Source organism: Cryptotermes secundus, unplaced genomic scaffold (genome assembly GCF_002891405.2).
Source record: "Cryptotermes secundus unplaced genomic scaffold, Csec_1.0 scaffold682, whole genome shotgun sequence".
Classification (NCBI taxonomy): Eukaryota; Metazoa; Arthropoda; class Insecta; order Blattodea; family Kalotermitidae; genus Cryptotermes; species Cryptotermes secundus.
In genome coordinates, this window is record NW_019730110.1 from 1,461,437 (window position 1) to 1,489,387 (window position 27,951).

Consider the following 27,951-nt stretch of genomic DNA (forward strand, 5'->3'; position numbering starts at 1 on the left):
AAAAGACAAAAGACCACGACGTTTCGGAGACTGGATCTGTCTCCGTCCTCAGATGGAAAGGGAAGGATAAACCTACTCAGTTGGGCCCGAAAAGTCGTGGTCCTTTGTCTTTTACATACCAGACGATGAGTGAAGTCCAAAATAAACCAAAAGAAGTACAGTATACACCATCGTCAGAATTCTTTCAAGTCTAACATTGAGTCTCCATTGCAAATACCATTCAGTTAATACTGCTTAAGGAAAAAAAATCGTTGCTTATTTGTGAGTCTCGTATGAAAACCATACGCACACTCGATGCGGAATGTGCAGAGTTGTTTAATGTTCAAGCAGGTGGTATATATAGTAACCAATGTATTTTAAAATCCACCAGACTCGACAAATTATTCTTGTGAAATAGTTAACTGTTTTGTGAAGGTGCTAACTTGATGTAACGTATAGCTACAGATATGTATAAGTATAAGCTATATATACATATGTATACTGATTGTCTGTAGCATGAGACAGGCTCAGATAACATGCAATAGAAGTCCAAGATTTAATAACAGTACTACAATTTACTTTTCTTTCAGGTTTTTACCATTCCTCACTGATCACCCTCAATATCCTCAACAATTCATGAATCGACTTCTGGACTCTGGGCTGAAGGAAAATGATGCTGCTGGCAGATATGTACAGCACAGTGTTGTATCATTCCACTGAATTCATTCAACTGGCGAAGTCACGTTTTGAAGCCCTCAGAAAACCTAGGGCAAAATCTAAATTCATTATATAGTTGTTTCATAGATGTACACTAGATATCTTAGAAGTACCAAGGCCCGGTTGATCGTGTTTTGATCGTTTCTTTAAATAATTTTTTTTTACTCCATCATACAATGGTTTAACGTGTAACTGACTTAATTTCAGTGTAACCTTCAGTAATCTTGAAGTTCTAAATATTTTCAAAGTAATGTTACTGAAAAAATGTTAAAAATTTGTGATTAACTTGACACTGAACTGCATAAATAAATTTAAGGTTTAGTATAGTTTAAAATTAAACGATGCCATGATTTCCATAGTTGCCATCAGCGTGGAAACCGTGTTCAGGATGTGCTGAATAGTTGACAATCTGCAGCTTGCCATGTTTGTTGTAAAACCCATAGTGTCCCTTCACATGACCGTGTGTGTCCCTTTCTTCGTATCGGAACTGCCTATTATGCCTGTAAATACAGAAAAAGAACTGCAGTTCTATTGCGATAACTTACATTCTATCAGTGGAACTGGAGCCCTGTTGTCGCGTCTGTTCACGGAACAAATGACATCACACTTCCGAAAAGGAAACCCACTCCTCCTTATGAGCACTATTTCCCCCCACGATAATTGAGGAGCTATTTCAAGTAAATGGCGGCTCCGGACTAGAAAACTGAAATTAACGGCTGTGGGGATTCGTTGCGCTGACCACGCGACACCATCTATCCGCTAAAGTTGGCACTAACTTAGCTGAAAAACAGCAGTCGCTAGGTCGGTATAGTTTGCTTGGCGACTCAAGCAAAGGAGTTTGTTTTTGTTTGTTTGTGAGACCAAGTTTATCAGCTTACATCAGCAGAAACCGGTACGTTTAGAAATAAACTGTTACATCCATTGTCAAAGTTCAGTATTGGAGTTGTTGATTTCACTTCCCATCGACTCTGCTTCATGGAGTCAAATTGGTACGTCTTCTTCCACCGAACGTTATAAGTTCTTTGAAGTTACGAAAGAGACAATGAAAGAAAGAAGCGGGAAGGGCGAAAATGGAGAAGATAATAAATAAAGAAGAACGGAGGTGCACTTACCCTTTTCCTGTGTCAAAGCCGAATTTGTAGGAGTGAGGGCCATGCTGCCCATGCATCTGAAATTCAACTCTGTCTCCCCCACCGCCTCCACCGCCCCCGACGCCATAGCCGCCGACGCCTGCAGTTATGCCAGAGAATCCAGTCTCTGAAGTGATCTGATAATCATGACAAGTGAAGATATTTTAGTAAGAATTGTGTCATGTTTGTGTCTTACGTAAATCTGACGTAAATTGTACAATGAAGGTTCATCTACAGTGCTGTACTGTCATACCTCGTGTAGGCAACCTTAGGAAAAAAAAGTCCCGTGTATGTCTGAATTTCTCACCGGAGTATGTATAGTGGAATTTTGTTCGCAATACAACGATGACGTAAGAGTCTAGTCATTATGAAGCACCTCCTTTCCTATAAAAGAGGGAGCATATGAAGGATCGGAAGTTTCTTCAAACCAGCATGTACTCCATCGTGTAATGAGTCTTGGCTATGCAGTGAATTCCTACGGATCTTTTAGTCAAATCTGTGTTCTAAAACTAATATTTTCTTGGATACAACGCGATACAGTCTGGTAGTTTACACCCGTTTCGGAGGGATATGTTGCCTCCATCTTCAGGGTCGAAGAGTAAGCCGGGCAAGCGAAGAGTAAGAACAGTAGCCCAAGTGTCCGTCCGTGTTCTTACATTGGACTGGATGCATTCTCATGGCTTGTGACCCATTATGGACCCACGACCAAATTTTACATTTAACCTCAGGTAAAGCTATCTCTGTGACAGGCCGTGAAGGCCTAAAGTGTTGTGAGAGGTAGCGGCTCCCACATTATCTAGACAATCGACTCAAAGACGGCTGTGAGGTTGTCAGCCCTACGCTCCGTCCGCTCTTTACCCCCAGGAAGATTCCTGGTACTCATTTCTGTTAGAGGCTGAGTGGACCCCAGCGCCATAGTGCGGCTGTAAGAATTAGGTCAATTGAAAAAACAAATGACCTCATCGGGAATCGAAACTGTGGCCTCCCAGCTTGTAGCATAGTGCCTCAGCTAACTACGCTACCGCGTGCCCCTTTTATTCGGTATACATATATGTGGAGTGGTGTTCCTTCAGAATAATTCTATCTTGTTGGATATAACACTCTTTAGTCTGCTGAGAGAGATCTGCTTGCCGCTTGCTTCTTGCTGGTTTGTTAATTTGTTCACTCAACACTGAAGATAGAGGCGACATTTTCCTTCGAAACGTCGGTTGACTTAACAACGGACTACCTGGCATTATATCCCAGAAGCGATAACTCTTCATCTTAATTCATTGTTTCAACGGAGAAAGGAGGGAAGAAAGTAAAGACATGAAAGGAAAGGGAGAAATTGGTTGAATAAAGAAGATACGAAATAAAAGATTGTACATCGATATTAAGATAGATTTACGACTATTAGTGTTTATGAATTGAGTTCGTACTTCTCAGAAAACACATCGACCGGTTAATGCTACTTCAGGAGGCACTCGCTTGATTTTCCGAGAATCTCACCAAACCCATAAACAGGCTTTGTGGGAAACTGCAGAATTTCTTTAAAGGTAAAGGCAAAGTTGTCCCTGTGCTTAACTAATTAAGCACTACATCATGAAGGCGTATGTGGAGAGGATGTATAGATCCATATTTTCTTGACCTGGGCACAAGCTGGAGGTGAGTGGCCAGATTCACACCCCGGCCGCTTTACCCCCCGGGGAAAGAGCCCCCGGTACATATTGGATAGGAGACTGGGTGGACCCCAGAACAAGTCTAGACGACGTGGAGAAGAGAAAATTCTTGACCATACCGGGACTTCAACTCCAACCTCTGGGTCGTCCAGCCCGCAGCTAGTTGCTACACCGACTGCGCTACCCCGGCGCACAGTAGAATTTCTTTAGGTTACCGAAGATTTTATGTGTAATTATCAGTCTGGTTTAAGAGGTAAAAATGCATTTTAAAGTCCACATTACAATTTGTTGGACATGCGATTTCATTTGTTGTCAGCTGCTGAAACAGATATGTACAACTATGTACAATATATGAGTTACGTGTATGTACACCCCAACACTTACTGTAATCCTAGAGTGTACTTAAAGCTATTTGTCATGCTTACTTACTGAGACACGAATTGGGATGTTTTGTCCGTATTGTGGTCGTAGAATTTATGATGTAATGTAATCTAGTAGGTGGGTACAAATGATTTTTAGAATAATACTTACTTCATCTTCAAGCTACCATGAAGATGGAAGCAAACCCGAGAAGACCACAATATGAACACTAACCGTTGTGCAAACCTCAAATCTTACACCGAACGTTTAGTTTCGAAATAGTTTACTCTAATTCGATTTGGTGCAAGTGCTTTTGAATCTATGGAAGCAACTATTCGTGAGCAAAGCCACAAATTTACTACCGTGCATTTGGAAAGCAGGCGAAATAAGTGATACAAGTAAAGTTTTTTGTTTCTCTCTACCTGCTCATCAATCCCTGGTACTTTTCGTTTTGCTTGAGCGGGGAATAGAGTCAAATCTGCCTTTTGAAAACTGCTGGCTGCCACCAGTGGAGCAGGTAAACTCTGTTCTTTTATTTGTTTTCGTTCTTTCTTTGGTGGATTGGATACGATATCACTGTTAACAGTACTTAAAATACCAGCATCGGTCTTGGGATTTTTCTTTTTAATAGTATCCTTCTCTTTCTCCGGTCGCCATTTCTTGGGATATATATGATTTGGAGCCTTCGTAGTCTTTGCAGGAATTATTGGTTGAGGCAACTGAAGATTATCTTGCGTCTGTTGGGTCACTTTTTTCTCAGGATACTTCAATGCTACAGCTGGAAGCTGTACATTCTGCGATGGAACAGTTGCTGAGTATGGACCAGTAGGTTTCTGCTGAGACACTGCAGGAGGATTCAGGAGCAGATAAGGAGGTGCCAAAGGTAGAAACCCACCAAGTGCTGTGTACTTCTTCTCGCCAACAACGCTTATAGGAACCTGTGAAACGACACCTTGAGTAACTTGAGGGAGCTGATAATTCCCATTTGCTTTATCTTGTTCTGTTATTTGTCCGTACAAGATAGGAGTCACTGCATCTGGAGCTTTCAGTACCTGTTCTGGAACTGGCAGATTATATTTAGCAACAGGAGAAGCCACTGCACTCGCAGAAGGAGGCTCCAGACTCGGCGAAGCATCTGGTTTGTGGTTTGTTGCTTGTTGATTCGTGGCATAGATCGTTGGTGGTGGTGAGGACACAGTTTTCACAGGAATGTCCCCGATTTTCGATGGTTGACGAAACAAAGGAGTGTCCACTACAGCCGTGAGGTCAGGGACTACGCCATGTTTCCCACCTCCAGGACCGTTCCTTACTTGATGATCAAAGTAACTCCTGAGGTTTGAGAAGGGGAAGATCTGCGGTGCTCCGAGGGATGTGGGTATGACACACATTGTCAGAGCCACCTGTTGGAGGAGAGAAACATCACAGGAAGATTAGTGGAACATATTAAATAATCAGTCGTTTCATAGTTGAGGCGGTTAGTCAACCGCCAACCGGGCTTGATCCCAGCTCAAGTCATATGGGATTTGTGGTGGACGAAGTGTGACTGTGGTAGGTTTACTCCGAGTACTTCGGTTTCCTCTACCAATTCTCACTCCACTGACTGCTCCACACTTATCCTCATCTATCATTAGGGGCTGGTACGATAGACCAATTACTGGCCGACGTACCAAGTGGACTCAGTGTCAGCCTATCCCAAGAAACTTAAAAGAAAATAAACTACTCCATGAAATGCGGATTCCTGCAATTTTATGTAAAGAAGTGGATCGTCTAATACAGTGGTTGCCAAACTTTTCCAGTTTCTGGAGAAACGTTCGGAAAACCTTGACAGTCTGAGTACATTTATCCCATCACTGGAACCAGGAACACGATAAGAAATGCAATATGTAATTTAATATTACATCGTGGCCTGTGCATCTCAACAAATAAAAAAACTCCGTGGCCTATAGTCCGCAAGCGAACTATACCGACCGAGCTACCGCCGCTTGTCAGCGATGTTAGTGCCAACTTTTGCCGATAGATGTTGTTACGTTGTCAGCGCAACTGATCCCCACGGAACGTTAATCTCGATTTTCTAGAACGGATCTCAACAAATAATTCAGTTACATTCTTATTTATTTACATGCAAACTTAATAGCCTAGAGGCCAATTACAGATCAAGCGAGCACGAGATTGGAGAAAAATATAAACGACAAAACAAGGCAGCGAGTGGCCTGTAACAGGGAGCACAGAATGTATACATAACTAAAGCTACGTTATAAACTACACTAAGAATTATACAATAGATATTAAACAAAATAATAATAACAATAATGGAAACAATTCAATTATTTACAATATATGTGTCGAGTCAACAGCTGCAAGGCCGATTATAGACACAGCAGTGTAGATACAGGTAGCTATATTATGGACAAACACAACATGAAGACAAAGACTAATCACAGGCAAGCAGTGGAGGAAGAAAGCATATTAATATGTAAAAAAACAAACAAACAAACAAAGTTGATGAAAGACAACAAGAACACGATAACTAAGCACTCCATAACACAGAATATTACGATTATTAAAAATATTATTAAAGTTTAGATTGATGAGAATGAATGTGGTTGAGAGAAACCGCTCCGGTTGCAAATATGTCGAGAGCTTTGCCCTCCGCGTTGGCAGCAAAGGCACACCGAGCAGAAGGGAGTGTTTATTAGAGGTTTAAGCAATGGGAAGCCGCTAAGATTGCTGGGAGGAACGCGAAGACTAACGTTTGCAACAAGGGAAGGGAAAGGTTTAAGGCCACGATAGGCTTGAATTCAAAGAAAAGAAAAAGAAAACGCATAACGACAACAACAAAGTGCTCTAATAGAGTGACTGCCTGGTGTTAGCTTTTAAAAAATAAATCAACGAATAAGCGAATCATCAATTAAACTTAGATGTGGCCTGAGAAGCCTAGCGTGAAGTGTGGCCGCCAGATGAACAAGCAGTTAGGGACACGGCTCGCGCCGCGTCTGTGAGGAAATGCCTGCCTCAACTGAGCCTTTCTTAATCAGTTTCCCAAAAATTTCACCACAAAACTGACACACTTCAATTAAAATTGCGTTATATTGCCTATTGGAATCGAATTCTTGAATCAAAGAAATCTTCAAGCTTATCGCTTTTTCACTTGTCACTGTAACCTGCGCGTTGAGTAAGAGCCGTGATGTTCGTTGGTCTAGAACGCATAATATCCGAGTTTACTATAGTTTCATGGGCTTATCTACCTAACAGTATACTATCACTCTAAACAAACTTAATTCGTTGCATTAATCAGGTAGAACAAAATAAAATTAAATGCGTTTAACCTCGCCTAACTTTATAAAACGTAGCATAAATAAAGTACTGTTAAATTGACATCGCGTTACGGTGAATTTAAACAGCACGGAAAAGAGTTAATCAACGATGAAGGGAAATAAGGATCACACAGTTATACGCTGGTTTTCCCAGCACAGGTTCGTTGTTTTTATTATTTGAAACTTTACTTTGTTTAAAACTCTCTAAATCACAATGGTTACCATATTGTGGCATACCGCCTAAAAGCCAGAATATCTGAGCCGGCGTCCATTGCTAGACAACAGCTTGTTAAAACACGTTTCCGAGACAGCGCGTACAAAGACGTCCATTGCCGAACAACGGCTCAATAAGCGTTCTCCCAGCAACAACTAAAGATAAAAATCAACGTGTTACCTAAAAATGAAAGCGTTCTCCCAGCAACAACTTAAGATAAAAATCAACGTGTTACCTAAAAATGTAAACACGTTTATGAGACAGCGCATACAGAGACGTCCATTGCCTAGCAACGGCTCAATAAGCGTTGCCCAAGCAAAACTACAGATAAAAATCAACGTGTTACCTAAAAATGAAAACACGTTTATGAGGCAGCGCATACAGAGACGTCCATTGCCGAGAAACGGCTCAATAAGCGTTGCCCAGCAACAACTAGAGATAAACAACGTGTTACCAAAAAATGAAAACACGTTCCCGAGACAACGCAGACAACCCTTATGGAAACGAAACCCTTCAAAGAAGTTGTCTTCTAGTCCGTCCGACTTTAGAAGATATGAGATCAGAGGAGAGCAGAGCAGACGTCTGATCAGTGGCGAACGGAACAGAGCTGAAGATCAGATAAGAAACCAGCTCAGCCAAGAACCAGAAGACGAAACGGGAGAGACGACGGACTGGTCAGGTCGCAACGTCTGTAAGACGCTATTTCAGTGACTGTAAAGAGTTGTCCGATAAACAGCTCCGTCTAATCCGGAATCAGCAACTGTACTTGTCACGAAACCCCGGACACGTGACAATATGTACCACCTGTTTTAGGCACATCGTTTTGCCTACAGGCTACATTTATATACGTCATGTGATTCTTAGAATTCACAACGTAAGGTTATCCTGAACTGCAACGACTAATTGGTCTTTAAAATTGAGAAACAATGCGTTTCCTGTGAGGTACGGACTGCATATTTAAGTATCGTCACGTATTAGGAGTTTGCGTGACTTAGAAAACGGGATTTGGATTTGATGATCGAATTTATTGGACTTTTATACAACTTTTTACGACATTTCACAAATCACTATCTTTGACTGGACACTCTCGACTTCTGCGCACACTACACTAATCCATTACTCTCTCTGAACTGTCAGTTATTGTTGGCTTCTTTTTATGTAGCTTCGGGTAGGACCACGCAGAAAACACAACAATTGCCTAGCAACAGATGCCATCTATCGTTGCCTATTAGTTGCAGCGGAATGTGTTTACTGAGTCGTTGCCTAGCAATGGATCTATGTATCACACTATGTACAGGACATGTGTGCAGAAGACTTCAAGCCTGTGTCTATATTTAATTTTTAAGTGGCACAAGCAAATAAATGATATTATTACCATCTTTTGTCTGACAAAAATAGACCCTGTACTGATGCTTCATGGCAGTTGTATTGATAAGTACAGCTAGACTATAAACAGTTCCCGCTGCCTATCGCTCATACAAAAGGACATCCCGTGCTTTCTTATGCATATTAATAGAGTCTGGATCCATAGGTTCTACTCTTGCTGTCCTATTAGTTCGGTGAGACAGATGTTCACTTCCTATACATCCATTTGTTCCCACAGATATTTATGATATTATGAACATGTACCCCAGCGAGCTAATGAGATAATGAGATATGTCGAACCTGTTTCGCTCACAGTGGCCGCGCGGTCTGAGTAATAAACGGTCTTCGTCCTCTCAAACACCGGGATCATGGGTTCGAATCCCACTTGAGGCATGGATGTTTATATGCGTTTATTCTGTTTGTGTTGTTTTGCATGTAGGTAACGGCCTTGAGCAATGATGCAACATGGCAATTGTACTGAAAACTGCTGCAAGATTGTATGAGCACCTCATGCCCTCTCTCTTCATGCTAGAACTTTGTACGCCACCTCATGCCGTTGGGGTTGCTTCGAGGGTTGGTTTCATCATGTGACACAGGACACAGCATTGTTGCTTCGAGCCGTCTGTACACTGAAGTGGAGAAACAGTCCACGTGATCTTAATTAGATTAATAAAGCTTCTGTGATTGTTATAACGCACCTGAAGATTCAGAAATAAAAGGAAATTTCTTGAAATCTTAACGTTTTCTGACACTTCAGATCGAACGGATTGGCATAGTGGTCATGTTCACCATTCGCAATCCAGAGATAATTCCAATCCCGGTGCGAAGACTGACTAATCTGACCGAGATATTTCGTGGTATTCCTCAGTCTCTACAGGCAAATGCTGGATAGTACATCGATTGGAGTCTTAAATATAATTTTCATGCATTCAACAACACAGAGTTCGATATATTGAAAGCGCTGTCAAATAAACCATACGTAAATAAAACACAACCAGTCACGGTAGCCGAGCAGTCTAAGGCATGCACTGTCTTTACTCGTTCGGAAGCCGGGATCGTGTGTTCGAATCCCAATCAGAACATGGATGTTTAGTGTTTGTGTACAGGTAGAGACCTTGCGACGAGCTAATCACATGCCCAAGGAGTCCTACCGAATGTCTAAAGGCGCGTCCACATTACTCGTGCTCGTGCTCGCCAGGCTTGTGCTCGTCGGGAGACTTGTCTGGCTTTTACTTGTGCTCGTAAATCTTCGTCCACACTACTTCAGTTGCTCGTCAGGATTCTGCACTTGAGGATCCGTATATTTACTCGTAGTGTGTATAGGCTGTAGTCGTATTTTAATTTATTGGCTATAGTTTTTAAATTTAAAATTTAAAATTTGCTTGTCTCGTGACTTGTCATATCGTCTACAATACTCGCGAGCATAGCGGGTCACACGAGCACGAGCACGAGTAATGTGGACGCGCCTTAAGATCTCGTAAACCGAATTGAAACGGAGAATTTTATTGAAGTAGGCCAAGGTCCAAATTTCGGGCTCTAGCACCAAAGAAAAAAAAAACACATTCATGTAAATTATACAGAAATGCTTGATCAGCATCCAGCCTACTAAGGACAAATTTTGAACAAGTTCATTTGTTGGTAACGTACCATCACAAACTTGACAGCGACAAGTAGAATTAAATATTTACAGCAATCGACCAGAAAAACGATTATTGGATCGAATGGTACAAAAAGTTAATGAGGTGGTATACTTGGACAGTGGCCGAATTGGTTTCGGTTGGTAAGTATGTTTGTTCCAGTCTCCTGATGCCCTGCTACATGAAACGGTGAAAGTATCCCTCCTGTTTTTCCTCTATACGGGAAAGAAGGAGAGCGGCCAGTGACATTACACGGTCGAAACAAAATGAACGATGAGGTTTGAACAACAAAAAAAAAAGAAGCGAAGTGTCAAACCCGGAGATCGAACACCCATAGCTTTCCCCACAACAAATACAAGGAAGGAAAAAAATGGAGTTCAGAAATTTTGTGAAAGAAATGAAGGAAGTAGAGCGGTGTTCACAAGTACCTCGACGTGCAAGTAGCAAAATATTACGTTCTCTTTTGTAACAGCTAGAGTGCTCTGTCATCGCCTGGTCTTCTCCTGAAAAAGAAAAAAAACTGCACCACCATAATCCAACTCCTCTGCACCAAACACATTGCGGTCATCTAATCACGGATGAAGAGAACGACCGGGCATGTAGCACGCATAGGAAAAATGAAATATTATTAGTAACTTCATTCGAAATATCTGAAGCAAGGGGTTATTTAGGAGATCTTGGCGTAGATGGAAGGATAATATTGCCTTCTGAGTATTATACACCATCGTCAGAACCTATAAGGAATGTTTCAGAATTGTACCTGGAAAATACCAGACATTCCTCTCTATCTGTTAGCAACCCTGACTTGACTCTGTTTGTGACTTTCTTGTGGTATGCGCCATGAGAGAAACAGCTTAAACGCCTTGCTAGCCGCTCATTTATGACTAATTCTCATATAATTCCATTCTATTTAGCTTCTGCGTTTGAAACAGCATCATTTAAAAACCTAATAATCAACCAAAGTAGTTTAAATCAATCATAAAATATTTTCTAATAATATTACTTTTATAACTCTCTATCCGCTGAAGTTGGCACTAAACTTCGCCGACAAGCTGCGGTCGCTCGGTCGGTATAGTTTGCTTGCGGACTAAAGGCCACAGAGTTTATTACTTTTATAAAGAACACAGTTTTATTTCACACAATGAAACTATTCATCTGACGATGGGAGATAAGTTTACTTTGGCAAATTGCTTCAGAGGTCCGTATTTGGCTGGTCTCAGGTCCCGAGCCCTAGGGAGTCTCCCCCTACCTTCAGCCAACCCAAATTATACTTAATTCCTTATTAAGTTTGTCGTCATATTGTCCCAATCTCAGTAATTAAGATACAGTTTGAAGGAAGAGATAAATAAAAATGCGAAAGGAAATGAACTATCGTAAGGGAGTTATTTGAACATCAAAGGCTACGTAGTACGGTTATTATTATTATTATTATTATTATTATTATTATTATTATTATTATTATTATTATTATTATTATTATTAAAAGTAAAAAAAAAAATAAAGCTATCCCTGTAACAGGCCGTGAAGGCCCATAGGGTTGTGAGACGTTGAGGGTCCAACATTTTCTAGACAATCGGCTCAAAGATGGCGCTAAGGTTGTCAGCCTTAAGCGCCGGCCCCGCTTTACTCCCCAGGAAAATTATTTAATTAATTCCTGGTACTCATTTCTGTAAAGATCAACACAACAAATTCGTAATAAATAATCAATAATGTTGTATTATATTTCGTTTTATTATGCATATTTGCTACATGTTTCGACCTAGCTGGATCATCATCAGGTAATTTTTCATATCCCTGTGCTTAATTAATTAATCACATAGCCATTAAGACGCATGGGAGAGTGGAGTTATTGTTCCACCATTCTTAATCTCGACAATAAATGGAGGTGAGTGGTCAGTTTTACGTTCCGGCTGATTTAACTCTTGGGGACCCAGCCACCGGTACCCATTGTAAAGGAGGCTGGATAAACCCCAGAATCTGTCTTGGACGCTTTAAAGAAAGGACAATATCTTGCCCTTGCCGACAATCGAAATCCGGTCGTCTAGGTTGTAGCCCAGTCGCCATATCGGCTGAGAACGAGTATGTGACATAATCATAAGAGATGGGCCCAAAATATTTAACTAACTTTGAGACACCCGAGAGTTCCCTGCGCTATTGAATAAATCCCAAGTCAATTTTAACTGATATTTCCTGTTTTTAGCCCAACGACTGAAAATAACGTGCATAAAGACACCTGAGGATGGCACATTAGTGCTGAAACATGTAGTGTGGAAGTGAAGAATAAGGCGAAAAAGTGTATACACTGTAAGACGGTCAGCATAAACCATGGACATGAATCAGTGTAACAGGACGCTAAAATATTACATGACTGAAAATAATTTTAAAGGTTATTTTTTCTAGAATGTGATATAATTTCGTCTGTTAGATCGTTAGTAGCGTTTCGGCTAAACCTGCTGTCTTCATCTTCAGGATAGAAGAGTGCGGATTCTATCTTTATGGTAGAATACACACACATACCATGAAAGTAGATGCAACAGGTTCCTCTGAAACGTTGGCAAATATCTACTAACTCTGTTGGTCCTATGAACGGATGTAGTACGTTTCTGCCAAAACGTCTGTAACCAGTCTACGTGGTTTCACACCCCAGATGATATTAATCTTCTTAGTAACGACCATGAGAAGTTCAAATCTCACGTCTTGAGTGCGCAGTCTCAGTAACGGAGTGTAATCGCTAAATGCGCGGGAAACCAGAACATCGAGAAGTCGATACCGTGAAACCAGCCCTGCCTCATGCCGAACCCTTTTTAATTTGGCACAATAAAAAGCTATAGAAAGTAGCCTGGAAATGGACCGATGCTTCATATTGGTCAGACACGCGGTCCACTAGACCGCTCTCATGCTTTGTATACGAGAGGGCCAGGACTGGCCACACTCAATGCTATTTTCCATGCTTTTCCCTGTTTCCTCCTCGCAAAAGCCAGAACGGCGTACATCCACGGCTATTTCTTTCCATGTCCTTTCCAATTCATAATTTACTAATTATCCTACGGGACACGCGGTGGCGTAGTTGGTTAAGGCACTATGCTACAAGTCGGAAGGTCGCAGGCTCGATTCCCGATGAGGTAACTGGATTTTTCCATTGACCTAATCCTCCCAGCCGCACTATGGCCTTGGAGTAGACTCAGCCTCTAATAGGAATAAGTAGCAGGAATCTTCATAGGGCTAAAGGGCTGACGGCCGGCGTGTAAGGCTGACAACCTTACCGCCATCTTTGAACCGATTTTCTAGAAAATTTTGGAAACTCGACGTCTCACAATCTTAGGGCCTCCATGGCCTGTTACAGGGATAGTTTTTTTTTAATTTTTTTACCATTCGACACTCTATAATGTGAGCTATTAAAAGTTGCTATAAATAAATACGTGTACATAACCAAGTAAATATAATGAACCTTAGTTGTTCTCATGTCGATGGCTTCTGTATTGAATGATTTCAATTTAGAACCGATAATGAAATAAGTTCAAAGATCTTCGACGAAGGTGTAATACGTGATCCAGAACTATAACTGGACTTCATCTATCGTTTGAGTTTATCAGACGTTTCGGTAATTTATTTCATTTCCATCTTCAGATAAACAACACGAAAGACTTTCTGAGTTGACTCCGTGGTGAACTATGGTATCATAAGGGTTCTGTCTTGTGGGATATAATACCAAGTAGTCGCTTGAAAGGTAACGGACGTTTCGGAAGAATAAATGGCGTCGATATTTGGGGTCGAAAAGTAAGCAAAACAAAAAATAAAACAGCATGAAACAAATAGCTTTTGGTTTCTTATATGACTTCGAACCTGAAGATGCATGCTGTATGTTCCTCCGAAACGTCTGTTGGGTTACACAGAATTACGGTGCGTAAAATCCTAGAAGACAGAACTGTTCATCGACATTGTAGTGAGAATCTAAAATCCAACACGTGGTACATGTTTACAGACGTTTCAAAGGAAAATTTTACCTCCTTCTTCAGGGGAGAAAAGTGGGGAGACATTATTTGGAAAGACTTAAGCAACATAAAATGAAAGCGTTAGCTTTTCATTTGGCTTAGGAAGAGTCTAATGTTGGGATTTTGTGACTATAATAATGGACTGTTAATTTCTGTTAAAACATGGTTACTTGCCCAGCTGGATGGCAGTGTGTTTCTATGCAAGATATCTGTTTTATATAGTTGGATTATGATATCAATTGTCACTTTAAAATTAAGTTAACTGAAGATTTCTATCTTCTGGGATATAACGCCGCGCAGTCCGTTAAAAATAAGCCGACGTTTCCGAGGAATATATCCCCTAAATCTAAAGGTATGAAGAATAAGCTAAGAAAAATTATCTCTGCTAACAGCTCATGCTAGTTCTTGCTTGGTTTGTTCTTTGGCCCTGATATATGGTCGAAATATTCCTCTGAAACGCCGGTTATATAAACGGCGTTATATCGCAAAGATAAAACTATCCATAACCCCCCCCCATGTGAGAATCCTAAATCTTACACATGTTTCAATTAGTATCAAATTTCTGACGACACGTAAAAGTTAATCTGATCAGATATTACGGTTAGATTGTACATAATTTCAGCGCAACCTTCATATACTTGCATCTTATGCAAATAGAACGAATTCAGATAACTGTACTCATACAGCGGTACTGCTGAGTTAAGTAGATTCGAACGGCGACATGTGGTACTTCTCTTTGCGAGTTACTGTACATGAATTTCGTCAGGACACCTACTATCCTGAACGACATGTTTCGTAGTTTTCCTCAGTCCCTCCATGAAAATTCCAGTATAGTACATCAATTATATCACCACCGCTTCCTTTCATTTTTTTCCCTTGGCACTACAGCCCCAGTGGGCCTAGGCCTACCTCCATGAACTTCTCCGTTCAATTCGGTTTTTCTAGATCTTACAGATTCAGTAGGACTCCTTGGGTGGGTGATCAGCTCGTTGCAAGGCCTCTACCTGTACACAAACACAGAAAAGCGCACACAAACATCCCTACCCTGAGTGGGATTCGAACCCACGATCCCGGTTTCCAAGCGAGCGAAGACAGTGCATGCCTTAGACCTCTCGGCTACCGTGAGCGGCCGCTTCCTTTCATATCCCTTCAAATTCATTATCCACTAATCATCTAACCGTTCATCTGAGTTACAGATAGCGTCGTTAAATATACAAGTAGCTGCAATGATAATGATTTCTGCTATTATCGAGCAGGTTTGCACAGCGGTAACGCTCCGGACTTGTGCTGTGGAGGTGCTCTTTTCGAATCTCGTCTGGGTTACTGGTTACGCTAACTTTCGGTGGTTTTCCACAGCAACCCAAGGCACATGCGGCCATATTGTCTCGATTAGACCACAACATCTTCCTTCCAAAACTTCCCACTTCATCAATATTCAGACATGCTGCCAATCTGCGCTATATAATCTAGATACTAATTAAAATTAAGTTGTCCTTGTGCTGAACTAATTAAGCACCATGCCATGAAGACGTAAAGGGGAGTGGATGTATAGCTACACTGTTCGTGATCTCAATACTGGGTGTAGGTGCGTGGGAAATCTTTCCCGATACCCATTGCATAAGCCCCAAATCCGGTCTGGACATTATGGAAAAGAGAAAAATCTCTTACACCTGTCGGGAATCGAACCCCAGCCGTCCCGCCTGCAGCCCGTCCAGTATAGATTCTTATAGCGTTGTATACTCTATCTATGGCTCTACAGCCCGTTGTTGGACATTGGCCGCTTTTTTCAGTTTCTTATTCATTTTACGCAGTCAGCAGGAATCCTTGGACGGGGATCAACCCGTTCGCGAGGCAGCTACCTGCACACAGGACAGAACAAACACAGAATAAACACACACAAACATCATGCCTCAAGTGGGATTCGAACCCACGATCCCAGTGTTTAAGCGAGCGAGGGCAGTTCATGCCTTAGACCACGTGGCCACGGTGATCGGCGCCGTGACCATGGACAGCGCTTTAAATTCTGTTGTGGATACAAAGAGATTTATAATGTAATGAAGTGAAGATATCGTGAAGGTAGTAAAGAGAATTAAGTCCCCCCTCCCCCTCACATGAGCCATGTGTTCTCAGTCCTTGAGACCTGAAGTAAACACGTAGAAAGCGAAAGATTAAGTTCTCTTAGTTCCATGGTTCGTAGGTATGAAGGTTGCTGGCGTATTATTGCTGTGTGCATCTTCCCGTGACGCCCTGTGACAGGATGACACTCCAACAGTTTCGCCTTGGTCAGATGTTTTACAACGAAAAAAAAGCATTATAGACACAGGTTCTAACTTCGTGGCCTGTAGTCCGCAAGCGAACTATACCGACCGAGCTACCGTCGCTTGTCGGCGAAGTTAGTGCCAACTTTAGCGGATAGAGAACGTTACGTGTGCAGCGCAACGGTTCCCCACGGCCGTTAATCTCGGTTTTTTTAACTTCCGACAGAAGTGACTATTCTCCAGGGTGTGAGGCAGCATAGCGCGATAGAAGTTCACCGATGTTTCGGAGGAACGTACTGCCTAAATATTCATGGTCGAAGATTAAACCCAATGAGCGTTCGGGAAAGATCGTGAAAGCTCCAAGAAACCCGTTCGAGCTTTGCTTCTTGCTTGGCTTACCCTTCGACACGAAGATTTAGGCTGCAGGTTCCTTCGAAACGTCGGTTAACTTCTACATGGCTAGACGTCATCGCATCGCAAAAGATACCATTCTTCATAATATCTCAAATGAATGGTAAGGATATGTCTGAACTTGACAGATATTAAATTATCCGTATAATTATCTTGTAAGGTTTGATATTCTGACATCGGTGGTTATGAAGAGATCTATCTTCTGGGAGTTAGGTTCATGATGTGTTGCTTGGATTATTTTTCGACACTGAGGATGGAGTCGATATGTTCCTCCGAAATATTGGTTTACCTTCAACGATAATATGGCTTTATATCTCAGAAGACCGATCTTCTTAAAGAATTTTCTCAATTGTTTTTGAAATTTTGAAACCTGGAACTCGTGTAACTTCTTTTATTGCTAGTGGGGTGGGACTAAGTCCCTTGTACTGCGGCCACTTCTAGCCTATTGTACCAGCCCCAGATGATAGGTGAGGGTGATTGTGGAGCAATTGGTGGAATGAAGATTGACAGGGGAAACCGAAGTACTCGGAGAAAACCTGCCCCAGTGCCACTTTGTCCACCACAAATCCCACTTGACCAGATCGAACCCGGGCCGCCGCGGTGGGAAATAATAATTAAATATTCAGTTTCCTGTGCTGCATGTCTATTTTTTTTTTCCAATGGCAATTCCTTTCCATTCCGGGCCCTGGACTTTTATTCACTTCCGTTATCATTTTACAGACTGTAGGACTCCTTGGACGGGTAATTAGCTCGTCGTAAGGCCTCTACCATAACACAGGACAACACAAACACATACACATACCAAGCATTCATGCTTCGAGTGAGATTCGAACCCTCGACCCCAGCGTCCGAGCGAGCGAAGACAGTTCATGCCTTAGACCGGGCGGCCACTGTGACCAGCGCTGTAGCTCCCTTACAAAGAACAATCAATAATGCCGTTTAGGGAAATAATTGTAGTCTGTTCCGAAGATTACGAGAAATCGACAGACACACTGCGTGGGCCGAGTGGAGAGCTGTTTAATCTGCTTTAAAGAATTAAGTACCCGAAAGAGTACTTATTTATAAGAATTTGCAATTGTATGCTACCCTAGTCTAGACCCACCCAACCCACCTATTCACATCCTGTTTCTCTAGAATCCGGTTTTATATTATTTTTCCATAAATGCCCTAGTTTCCAAACCTTCTCTTACCTTTCGACAGGCTATTGCTAGATGACCGGGGTTCGATTCCCTAAAGGAACAAGATTTTATCTTCTCCAGTGCTCAGGCAAACTCTGGGGCACACCCAGTCTCCAGTCCAATGGATACTGGGGGCTTTCTCCCGGAGATAAAGTGGCCGGGGCGTGAAGCTGACCATTCACTTAATCCCCCATACGTCTTTATGATCTGGTGCTGATTTAATTAAGCACAAGGACAACTTTATCTCATCTCTTACCTTCAGATTTCTTTTCCACCAAATTCTGCCTTAACTAAACTAAATATTTCCATAAAGCAGAGTTCCTTTCCAGGAGCAAATTGTCAGTCAGACTGTCAATTGCTTCTCCGCTTTTTATGAAATCAGACTGTTCATCACCACTCTCAAAACACGGCGCCAGGGTTCAGTCTCAGAGCAAGTCATGTGGGAGTTGTGGTGGACAAAATGGCACTGGGACAGGTTTCCGCCGGAAAATCTCATTTCACCAAAGAGACCCACCTTCATTATTCATCTTGTCATCAACGCTATATAGCCTCGATATTACCAGCGTCGTTAAATAACCAACTTTAAAGAAATATTCGGCCACTTGTCCCTGTCCCGCATCAGCCCAAAATTTCCGCCCTAATTCACTAAGAGTCTTTTAATTTTCTGTTCTACAGCTGCGTTTTAGAGTGGTCTCTTCGATTCAGAGTTTCCTGTTAATATTTTATATCATCCTGGGGAGTAAAGCGCGGTCGGCGCTTAAGGCTGATAACCTTAGCGCCATCTCTGAACGCATTTTTAGAAAATGCGGGAGCCTCGACTCCTCCCAACCCTATGTGCCTCCGCGGCCTGTCACAGGGATAGCTTAACTATTTTTTTTCCCATCCCATCTCTCTCATGCCTTCTACATGCCCTTCCATTATTACATTGTAGCATCCTGTTGTACTTTGCACAGTCTTATGTGTAACACTATGTTCTATGAAATTTATTAAAAGTTTAAAAGTCAATCACTACATGTTTCGACTAATGTGGTCATCAAAAACAAACTCCGTGGCCTTAGTCCGCAAGTGATCTATACCGACCGTGCGACCGCCGCTTGCCGACGAAGTTAGTGCCAACCTTAGCCGATAGAGGGTGTCGCGTGGTCAGCGCAACGAAACCCCACGGCCGTTAATCTCGGTTTTCTAGACCCAAGGCCCTACTTTTCCATTCACGTAGCTCCTCAGTTATCCTCACGAGGCTGAGTGGATCCCGTTCCAGACCCACTACTTCTCAGAAAAATCTTATAGCGCCGGGAATCGAACCCGGGACATCTGGATCTGTAGCCAGGAACTCTGATCACTAGACCACCATGTGGTCATCATCAGGTCTTAAAATTATTGGTCAAGGAAAAGCTGTCTTCTGTTGTTGCGTATGTTGTTAATATACAAGCCTCTCGATGCGCATGCGTGTGTTATGCTGTGCTGTATCTTGTGTTACACTTGAGACTGAAGACGACTAATCGACACTAAATGCCCTGCCAGTTTCGTCCTCCTTTTGTTCAACCTAATAATATCTAGTGTAGATTACAAATTATAAAACTCTTCTTTGTGAAGCATTCTTCTTGTCCCTTACTTCAGCTGTATCGCGCATTCCTCAATCTTCCTCCTTCCATAAGTCCTTTAAAGGATGAATCTCCCCTGAACAAGTCAAAGTCAAAGTCACAGTCACAATTATATTACAACCGACGGTAAGTCGGCCAGTCTTTCTTGGTATAAAGCACTCATCTGGGGGCCAAGGCCCTCTCTGACAAGAGGATGGGTCTGTCGTTTACAATTGTTGCTGGTCCTCGCCAGCGCAGTAATTCTCGGGTCCGAGTCTCGCGGGACTCATGACCATATTTTACTGTCTCAGGTTCGAGACTCCCACAACCTGGAGGACCAGTTCCCTTTATTTATATATCCCAGGAACAGGGTGGACCACTTATACCCCAGGCACTGGGTTCCAGTTTCATTGCTTCCTATAACTCGCAGTGCTACGGTGGAGGTATTAGAATCCAGTTCGTACCTCACAGGAAACACATTATGTATCCGCTACAAAGCCCAACCGGTTAATGCTGTTTAGGGAAACAGTCGCTGTTTATTGCGAGAAATATAAGGAACACACAGATACACTGGGGACAGAAGGCAGAGCTTTACATGCTAGACCAAGTGGTAAATATAGCAACCACTGTGCTTCGCAGCGTTAATGTTAGGACAAAGTTGCACACCTCTACGGAACGATAGGCCAAATTACACATTTTTTAATTTTCATTGTTATATTTTTATGTAACTGTCTCAAAAACAAAATATTCTAAAATTAATGGCAGTGATTTAATCTGCTCTTAATTTCCTCATGAATTAAACTTTTATTTCTTAATGTCTTTCCAAAATATTTGAACTAGAGCACTTCACATAAGTACTGGGTTTCTCTACTCGTCTCTTGACATGGAAATTTAACTAATTATTTATCAAACTTACATTTTCAATTTACCAACCAACATTTTTTTTTTTCGGATTTGAGGTTCTCACAGCGGCGAACATGAAAAGTACAGCCTTCTGGGCCTTAAAAGTGTGTAGAAGTTCACTGACGTCTCCATGTGCAGAGCAGAAGAGTAAGCCAAGCAAAGGAACCAGCAACAAAGATAAAGGAAAGCGAAATATACGGACATTCTTACGAAACGTCGGTGGAATTCTACAGAACTACATTTCGTTACAACTCAGAAATTCGTACTATTGGATTCTTCCATTGAAGAATAACGGCTTTCATGAATTTTTCAGTGCAGTCACTGTTTTCAACAGCCTTCATACAAATATCATATGTAAGCTGATTTAAGTTTTATTGCATTATTAGAACGTTATCAGAATTTTCCAACTAAACTATGTTCTAAGATTGTTCTTACTCGTCTAGCGGCAAGTAAATTAAAAAGGAAAGCTATCCCTGTAACAGGCCGTGAAAGCCCATAGGGTTGTGAGACATCGAGGCTCCCACATTATTTAGACAATCGGCTCAAAGATGGCGGTAAGGTTGTCAACCTTACGCACCGGCCGCGTTTTACTCCCCAGGAAAATTATTTAATTAATTCCTGGTACTCATTTCTGTTAGAGGTTGAGTCGACCCCCAGTTAGGTCAATTGAACAAATTCCAATGACCTCATCAGGACACGAACCTTCCGGCTTGTAGCATAGTGCCTCAACCAACTACGCTTCCGCATGCCCCACTCGTCTAGTGGTTGAAGTTCTTAATAACTCCTGAAATATCTATACCAAAATTTACAACCCAATGCTGCCATTAGAACTTTCTATCAAATAGCATCTTACGACGCTTTTAATATCTAAAGTACAAAGTTTGTGATAGTAGAATTACTGATAAATAATACATTCCAAAGAACCTGGAACGAAACTTTCTTTACAAAATTCAGTCATTTTCCTAGAATTTTCTTGGCGGGACTGAGGAAAATCACCAAAAATTCCGCACTCAGAATAGCTGGTGTTTCGGCCGAGATACGAACCAAACACCTCTCGAATACAAATTCAGAATATTTTCTCGAGACCAGTATGTTCTGTATTTCTGTTCGAAATTATTTAATTGCAAGTAGTACAGTATTTTAATACATACCAATGCTAATATAATCTTCATTGTCTGAAAGAGGATAGTATTATGAATAAATAACGTTAATCTTGACAGCAGCCAATCACACGACCAGTAATCACAAGTTCAGCACCTCACATTACTGTATGAAGTTAAACGGCTAGTCAACAATGGTATCCTCTGAACCGTGCCACACTTCAGCTTATATACCAGCTGTAAGTCAGAACGGTACAAAACTGTAGGAGTCCGCACGGCGCCAAGGACTGCAGGTAAGAAATCGGGGAAAGTCGAAGCACAATGGACTGCAGACAAGAGTGGTAGCCGGCGATGAGTCTGCACAAAAACAAAAGTAAAACCATGGGAAGTTATTGGCAGACGACGGCAAGGATCTTATGCATTGGTAGGCCTGTTCTGTTGCTGTGAAAGTTTTATGCACGTAAATTTGCGGGGATACAGATATTGGTATAACTGATAGGGTAAGAACTTGTTCACGAATAATTTCTTTTCGTTGTAAGAAAATTAAAGAACATTACTTCGAAAATTAATTCTGATGAACGGTGACTAATGGCTGAAAAATTCAAAAAGGTCAGTTGGTAGCGTAGTTGGTTGAGGCACTATGCTACAAACCGGAAGGCTGCGGGATCGAGTCCCGATGAAGTGGATTTTTTCAATTTACCTAATCCTTCCAGCCGCACTATGTCCCTGAGGTCGACTCAGCCTCTAACAGAAATGAGTACCAGGAATCTTCCTGGGGGGGGGGGTAAAGGGAGGCCAGGGCGTAAGGCTGACATCAGCGCCATCTGTGAGCGGATTATCTAGTGAAAATGTGGGAACTTCGACGCCTCACAACCCTATGGGCCTCCACGGCCTCTTAAAGGGATAGCTTTACCTTACCTTGCCAGATTTAAGCATTATAAACTCTTTTAAACTGGCTTAGACCGACGATACATGATGATAGAGAGACTATTGTTGTCAGATCCACGTACCGACAACATTAATATCATCTGTAATTTTCAACTGCAGCCCCTTACCTGCGTACCGTGTTACCATCATCTCATGCAGCATCGTAACAATTTGAATGTACTCATATGTAGAAGTATGATCGAAGTGCATCCTAGACTATAGACCAACGGAAAGGCCTAGGAAAATGTGGGAAAAGAGTTGAGCCGAAACGGACCCATGCCTTGAATCTGATGATGAGATGTTCGGTATAGTTTCGAATATTCTGCTGCCATGTATGCACACGAAAATTACCTGCTTCCGTAAGTGAGGACAGCATAAGAGACACAGTCTGAAACTCTATCATATTATCAGGGCCCGGATTTTGATGACCTGAAAATATTTAAAAAATGACCGAAGAAATCCAGAAAAATGACCTAAAGGAAAAAAGAAAGAACACTACGCTTCCATGTTATTCACATTTCAGCCCTGAGGGCTATACCAGCGGTAGCGTAGCTACTGGCAGGGCCTCCCTTGCTGGACAGGTCAAAGGGTAGGCATCAGACGAAGAGAGACACCAAAAACCAAAAACCAAAAACTGATGCCGGAAGCAGCGTCATCAGTAGCGACTTGAAGCACAGAACAAATGATGCTCGAGATGGTTCAAGTTCGTATAGCAACAGGCGTGACCAGAGTGGTTTGAACGGCTGCTGTACTGCGATGTGGAAAGCAAATGGAAAAACTACCACATTATCACTTTTCCTGGATAGTCTCTTTCCAAAAACAGAAGATCGCATTAAGTGGAGGAACTGTTTTGGAAGAGATTGTGGACCTGTCGTCTGACAGATTACTGATGAATGAATGAATGAATGAAGAAAAATTCCCTAAAATGGTAAAAAAAATGACAAGAAATACCCTTAAAAGTCCAAAAATTTACAAAAAATTACCCCAAAAATTAAAAAATGACCATAAACCTAAAAATATAAAAAAATGACAAAAAATTACCTATAAAATTGACATTTTTTGTAACCAGCAGCTCATATTGAGATTTATACATTTAAGAGCATCGCATAGGATACAAGGAGAAAAAGATGACATGTCATCAAAATCCGGGCCCTGCTTATTACTGAATGGATACAAAATTATACCTAGGCAAGAATCCATGGAGGACCATATGGCTGTGAGACATCGAGGCTCCCACATTTTCTAGACAGTCGGCTCACAGATGGCGGTGAGGTTGTCAGCCTTACGCCCGGCCTCCCTTCATCCCCAGGAAGAACCCTGGTACTCATTTCTGTTAAAGGCTGAGTCGACCCTAGGACCACAGTGCGGCTGGAATGATTAGATAAAGTGAAAAAAAATCCACCTCATCGTGATTCGAACCCGCGATCTTCCGGCTTGTAGTGTAGTGCCCCACTATATGGATATATCATATTGAAATATTAATACGTACATTCAAACTTACTTATACACATACTGTACTGTACATACAAAAATACATACGTACACGCAAACTTGCATATATACATACTCGTACATATAAATTTATGAACACACACACACTCCGTGCCTTAAGTCAGGCGGTTAGTCGGCGGCTTCCCACCATTGCGGCCTGGGATTTGTGGTGGACAAAATGACTTTGGGATGGGGATTTCCCCCCGAGTTTTTCGGTTTCCCCTGCCAATTCTCTTTCCACCGATTTCTCCGCATTCTTTTGTCATCCTGTCTTGTAGATACCAGGGCTCTGTGGCAGAGAATAAGGCGGCCAGGGCATGAAGCTGACCACTTACCTCCATCTAGTCGCCGAATTTAAGAATTGGTGGATCTATACACACACGCCACATAACTGTTCATGGCATGTAGCATATTTAAGCACAGTGACAACTTAACTTGAGGGTTCAACACCGATAATACCAGCATTCGGTAGAGCCCGTAGAATTTCTAGGTTTTTGCAAAAGTTCTGTGTCAAATGACTTTTTAGGGTGAAGGTTTGACAAAACGAAGCCGGGATAGCTCAGTCGGTATAGCAACTGGCTACGGGCTGGACGATCGAGAGGTCGGATTTCGAGTCCCGGTAGGGGCGAGATTTTTCTCATCTTCGTGTCGTCCAGACCGGTTCTGGACCTCACCCAACCTCCTATCCAATGAATACTGTGGACTCTTTCTCCGGTGGTAAAACGGCCGGGGTGTAATTCTGACTACTTACTTCCATCTAGTGCCGAGGTGAAGAATAGATGGATTTATACATCCACTCCTCCATACAACTTCATGGAGTAGTGCTTAATTAGTTAAAAAAAGGTAAAGTTATTTCTGTGCTTAACTGATTAATTACTATGCCATGAAGGCGTATGAAGGAGTGGATGCATGGATCCACATTTTCTTAACCTCAGCACTAGTTGGAGGTGAGTGGTCAGCTTCACACCCCTGCTGCTTTACCGCCGGGAAAGATCCCCAGGTACGCATTGGATAGTGGGCTTGGTGGGCCTCAGAGCCGGTCTTGACGATATGGAGAAGAGAACATTCTTACCTTACCGGTACTCGAACTCTGACCTCTCGGTCGTCCAGCCCGTAGGCAGTCGCTATACCGACTGAGCTACCCCGGCTCACCCTTAATTAGTTAAGTACATGTAAAATTTTCCCTTTTCCCCCGTCCGAAAATGGAGGCTGTGTCTTGCTATGGAGTTGCTAATAATACAATATTGAATATACTGACGTAACTGAGGAAACAAATGTGAAAGTTCGTACGTACCCCAGACCGACGAAGACAGGCGAAGCAAGCAGCGGGCAGAACTATCGACCTTCTCCATTCTGCTGTTGATTCAGAGACATATTGTACTTCAAGGTAGTAATGACAGCTGTGATAGTAATCCGAAAATTGTGTTCAAGTTCTGAGCATGCGCGCTCTCCCGCGACTGACCTTGGTAGTTACCCAGAATTCTCTTCTTTTGAAGATATTACTCGTAGGTGGGTTAAGCATCTGGACACCCTTGCAGCCAAACGTTTCGAGGTGTCCACTAAGTTATATTACATTTTTTAATTGTCACTGTGAGTAGCTCTTCAAAGTCTTTTTGGTCAATATTGTCTTAAATCTTGAGACTCATCAACAGTTCATGAATAATTCAATAAAATTGTCGATTAGCAACCTTTGTCACTGTTTATCAGCAAGTCTGAACGTGGGGGCGGAAAGTGGCAATGACTTTGCAAGATCGGAACACGCTTAAGAGTCTGTTAGTGATGAGAAAACTGTGTTGCGAGACCATTATGAATCTGATATGACACACTTGATTAACTCCCAGTCGTAGTAGGGCAGTGGGTTAAGACAAGACGTCAGTGTTTCGGCTGAGAAGGGGGAAAACTGTTTATACTGTCTTACGGGCCGAATTGTACCTCTCTTTTTGTACCTAATTTCACTTTTAGATATCGAGCTGCTAACAGAAGAGTCAACAGCTTCAAAACATATGTGCAACTTATCTATAACGCTAGAAAGAACGGCAGGACAGAAATAATTTGTAAGTTTTATAAAATTATAGCGGGACTGATGTTATTATGTGACAGCGAGCCTTCGGAACATCTCAGTCGGTAAAATGACGTGTTACGAGCTGAACGGAAGAGGTTCGAATCCCGGCAAGGACAAGAGATTTTTCTATTCTCCCCACCGTCCAGACCGGCTTTGAGGCCCATCCAACCTCCTATCCTATGGATATCGGAGGCTCTTTCCCCAAGAATGAAGCAGTAGAGGCGTGAAGCTGACCACTTTCCTCCAATTACTGCCGAGGTGCAGAATGGTGGTGCTACATCTCCTCTCCCCAACACATCTTCATGAACTGGTGCTTAGGTAATTAAGCGCAAGGATAACTTTACCTTCTCTCTTGTGCTGTACAGATTAAGGGCCGGATAATCCTACGGATATGTGAGATGACATTTTTAAGACCTCTGCAGTAATACGGGTAACATAAGGAGTGCAGATGTAAGGGCAAAATTGGGGAATTTCTTACTGATCCCGGAAAATGGAAGAAAATACAGATAATTCGAAGTAATATTTGAGGAGCATGAATGGGACCAATGTTCATAAACAAGCCGTGACTTATAAAATACTAGACAAAGGACGCATTGGAAGACAAGGGAAGAGATGGAGTGAATCATAAATGAGGCCGGAACAGGCTGATGATTAATCCTCGGAGTAAAGAAGATGAAGATATCAAGAAGAGCGAAAAAACATTCAATAATTATAAATTAGTTAGTAATTTATCCATTAATTACGAAAGTCTTGAACATTTTAGAAAAAGTGTTCGAGAATTCGGATTCCGGAATGAGAATTTTCATGATTTGCCTCAGTACACGCATGAATTAACTTCGAAGAATGCAGTCCCTCTTGAGATAATACTCTCACGAGTCCCGGAACCTTATCCCTAGCCAGCTGAATCACTCCCACATGTTCACACTATATTCCTTTAACAGCCACTTAATAATAAAATGGTCAAGATCAAGGCTTGGGCTGGATTTTTTACTAATCGCCGCTAATGTTAATTTGAAATACTCTAGTTGGTTGAGGGGCTATGCTACAAGCTGGGAGGTCGCAGGTTAAGTCCCGATGAGGTCATTGTTTTTTTTTTCAATTGACCTAATCTTTCCAGCCGCACTATGGCCCTGGGGTTCACTCAGCCTCTAACAGAAATGAGTACCAGGAATTAATTAAATAATTTTCCTGCGGAATAGAGCGCGGCCGGCGCGTAAGGTTGACAACCTTAACGCCATCTGTGAGCCGATTGTCTAGATAATGTGGGAGCCTCGACGTCTCACAACCCTATGGGCCTTCACGGCCTGGTACAGGGATAGCTTTACTTTTTACTTTTACTTACTTCACAATAAATAATCGGGGTAGCTCATAGACTCAGGTACCGGTTGGACAGCCGTGGATTCGGCTTGTAACTCCTGGCAATGTTAAGATATTTTTCTCTTCTCCACACCGTCCAGACCGGCCCTGCTTCTCACTCAGCCTTTTGTCCACTGGGTACTGGCGGCTAAAGCGGACGGGGTGTGAAGCTAACTACTCAACTCCATCTAGCGCCGAGATATAATTGATGGATCCATACCTCCATTCCCGCACACAACTTTATGGCTTGATGCTAAATGAACTAAGCCCAGGGATCTTCATAACACGCAATGAGATGCGACAAGTATCGGCCCCAGAT

The 27,951-nt window shown here is 42.1% G+C and overlaps 1 protein-coding gene across 4 annotated transcripts; it reads right to left on the bottom strand.

Moving 5' to 3' along the window:
* Window positions 1-234: 234 nt before the first annotated feature.
* LOC111866218 lies at window positions 235-27,923 on the bottom strand. 4 transcript variants are annotated; one of them, XM_023854964.2, is made up of 6 exons: window positions 25,509-25,575; window positions 21,848-22,153; window positions 4,897-5,244; window positions 4,267-4,782; window positions 1,809-1,963; window positions 235-1,196 (listed from the first exon to the last, which is right to left on the bottom strand). In XM_023854964.2, exons 2-6 carry the CDS (start codon window positions 21,866-21,868, stop codon window positions 1,031-1,033), a joined length of 1,206 nt encoding a protein of 401 aa, XP_023710732.1. In that variant the 5' UTR covers window positions 21,869-22,153; window positions 25,509-25,575; the 3' UTR covers window positions 235-1,030. The 4 variants fall into 4 exon arrangements, with proteins under 4 accessions (XP_023710732.1, XP_033608057.1, XP_023710730.1 ...); XM_033752166.1 differs by lacking the exon at window positions 25,509-25,575 and adding an exon at window positions 27,853-27,923 and having other exon boundaries at window positions 4,267-5,244; XM_023854962.2 differs by having other exon boundaries at window positions 4,267-5,244.
* Between the last annotated feature and the right edge of the window lie 28 nt (window positions 27,924-27,951).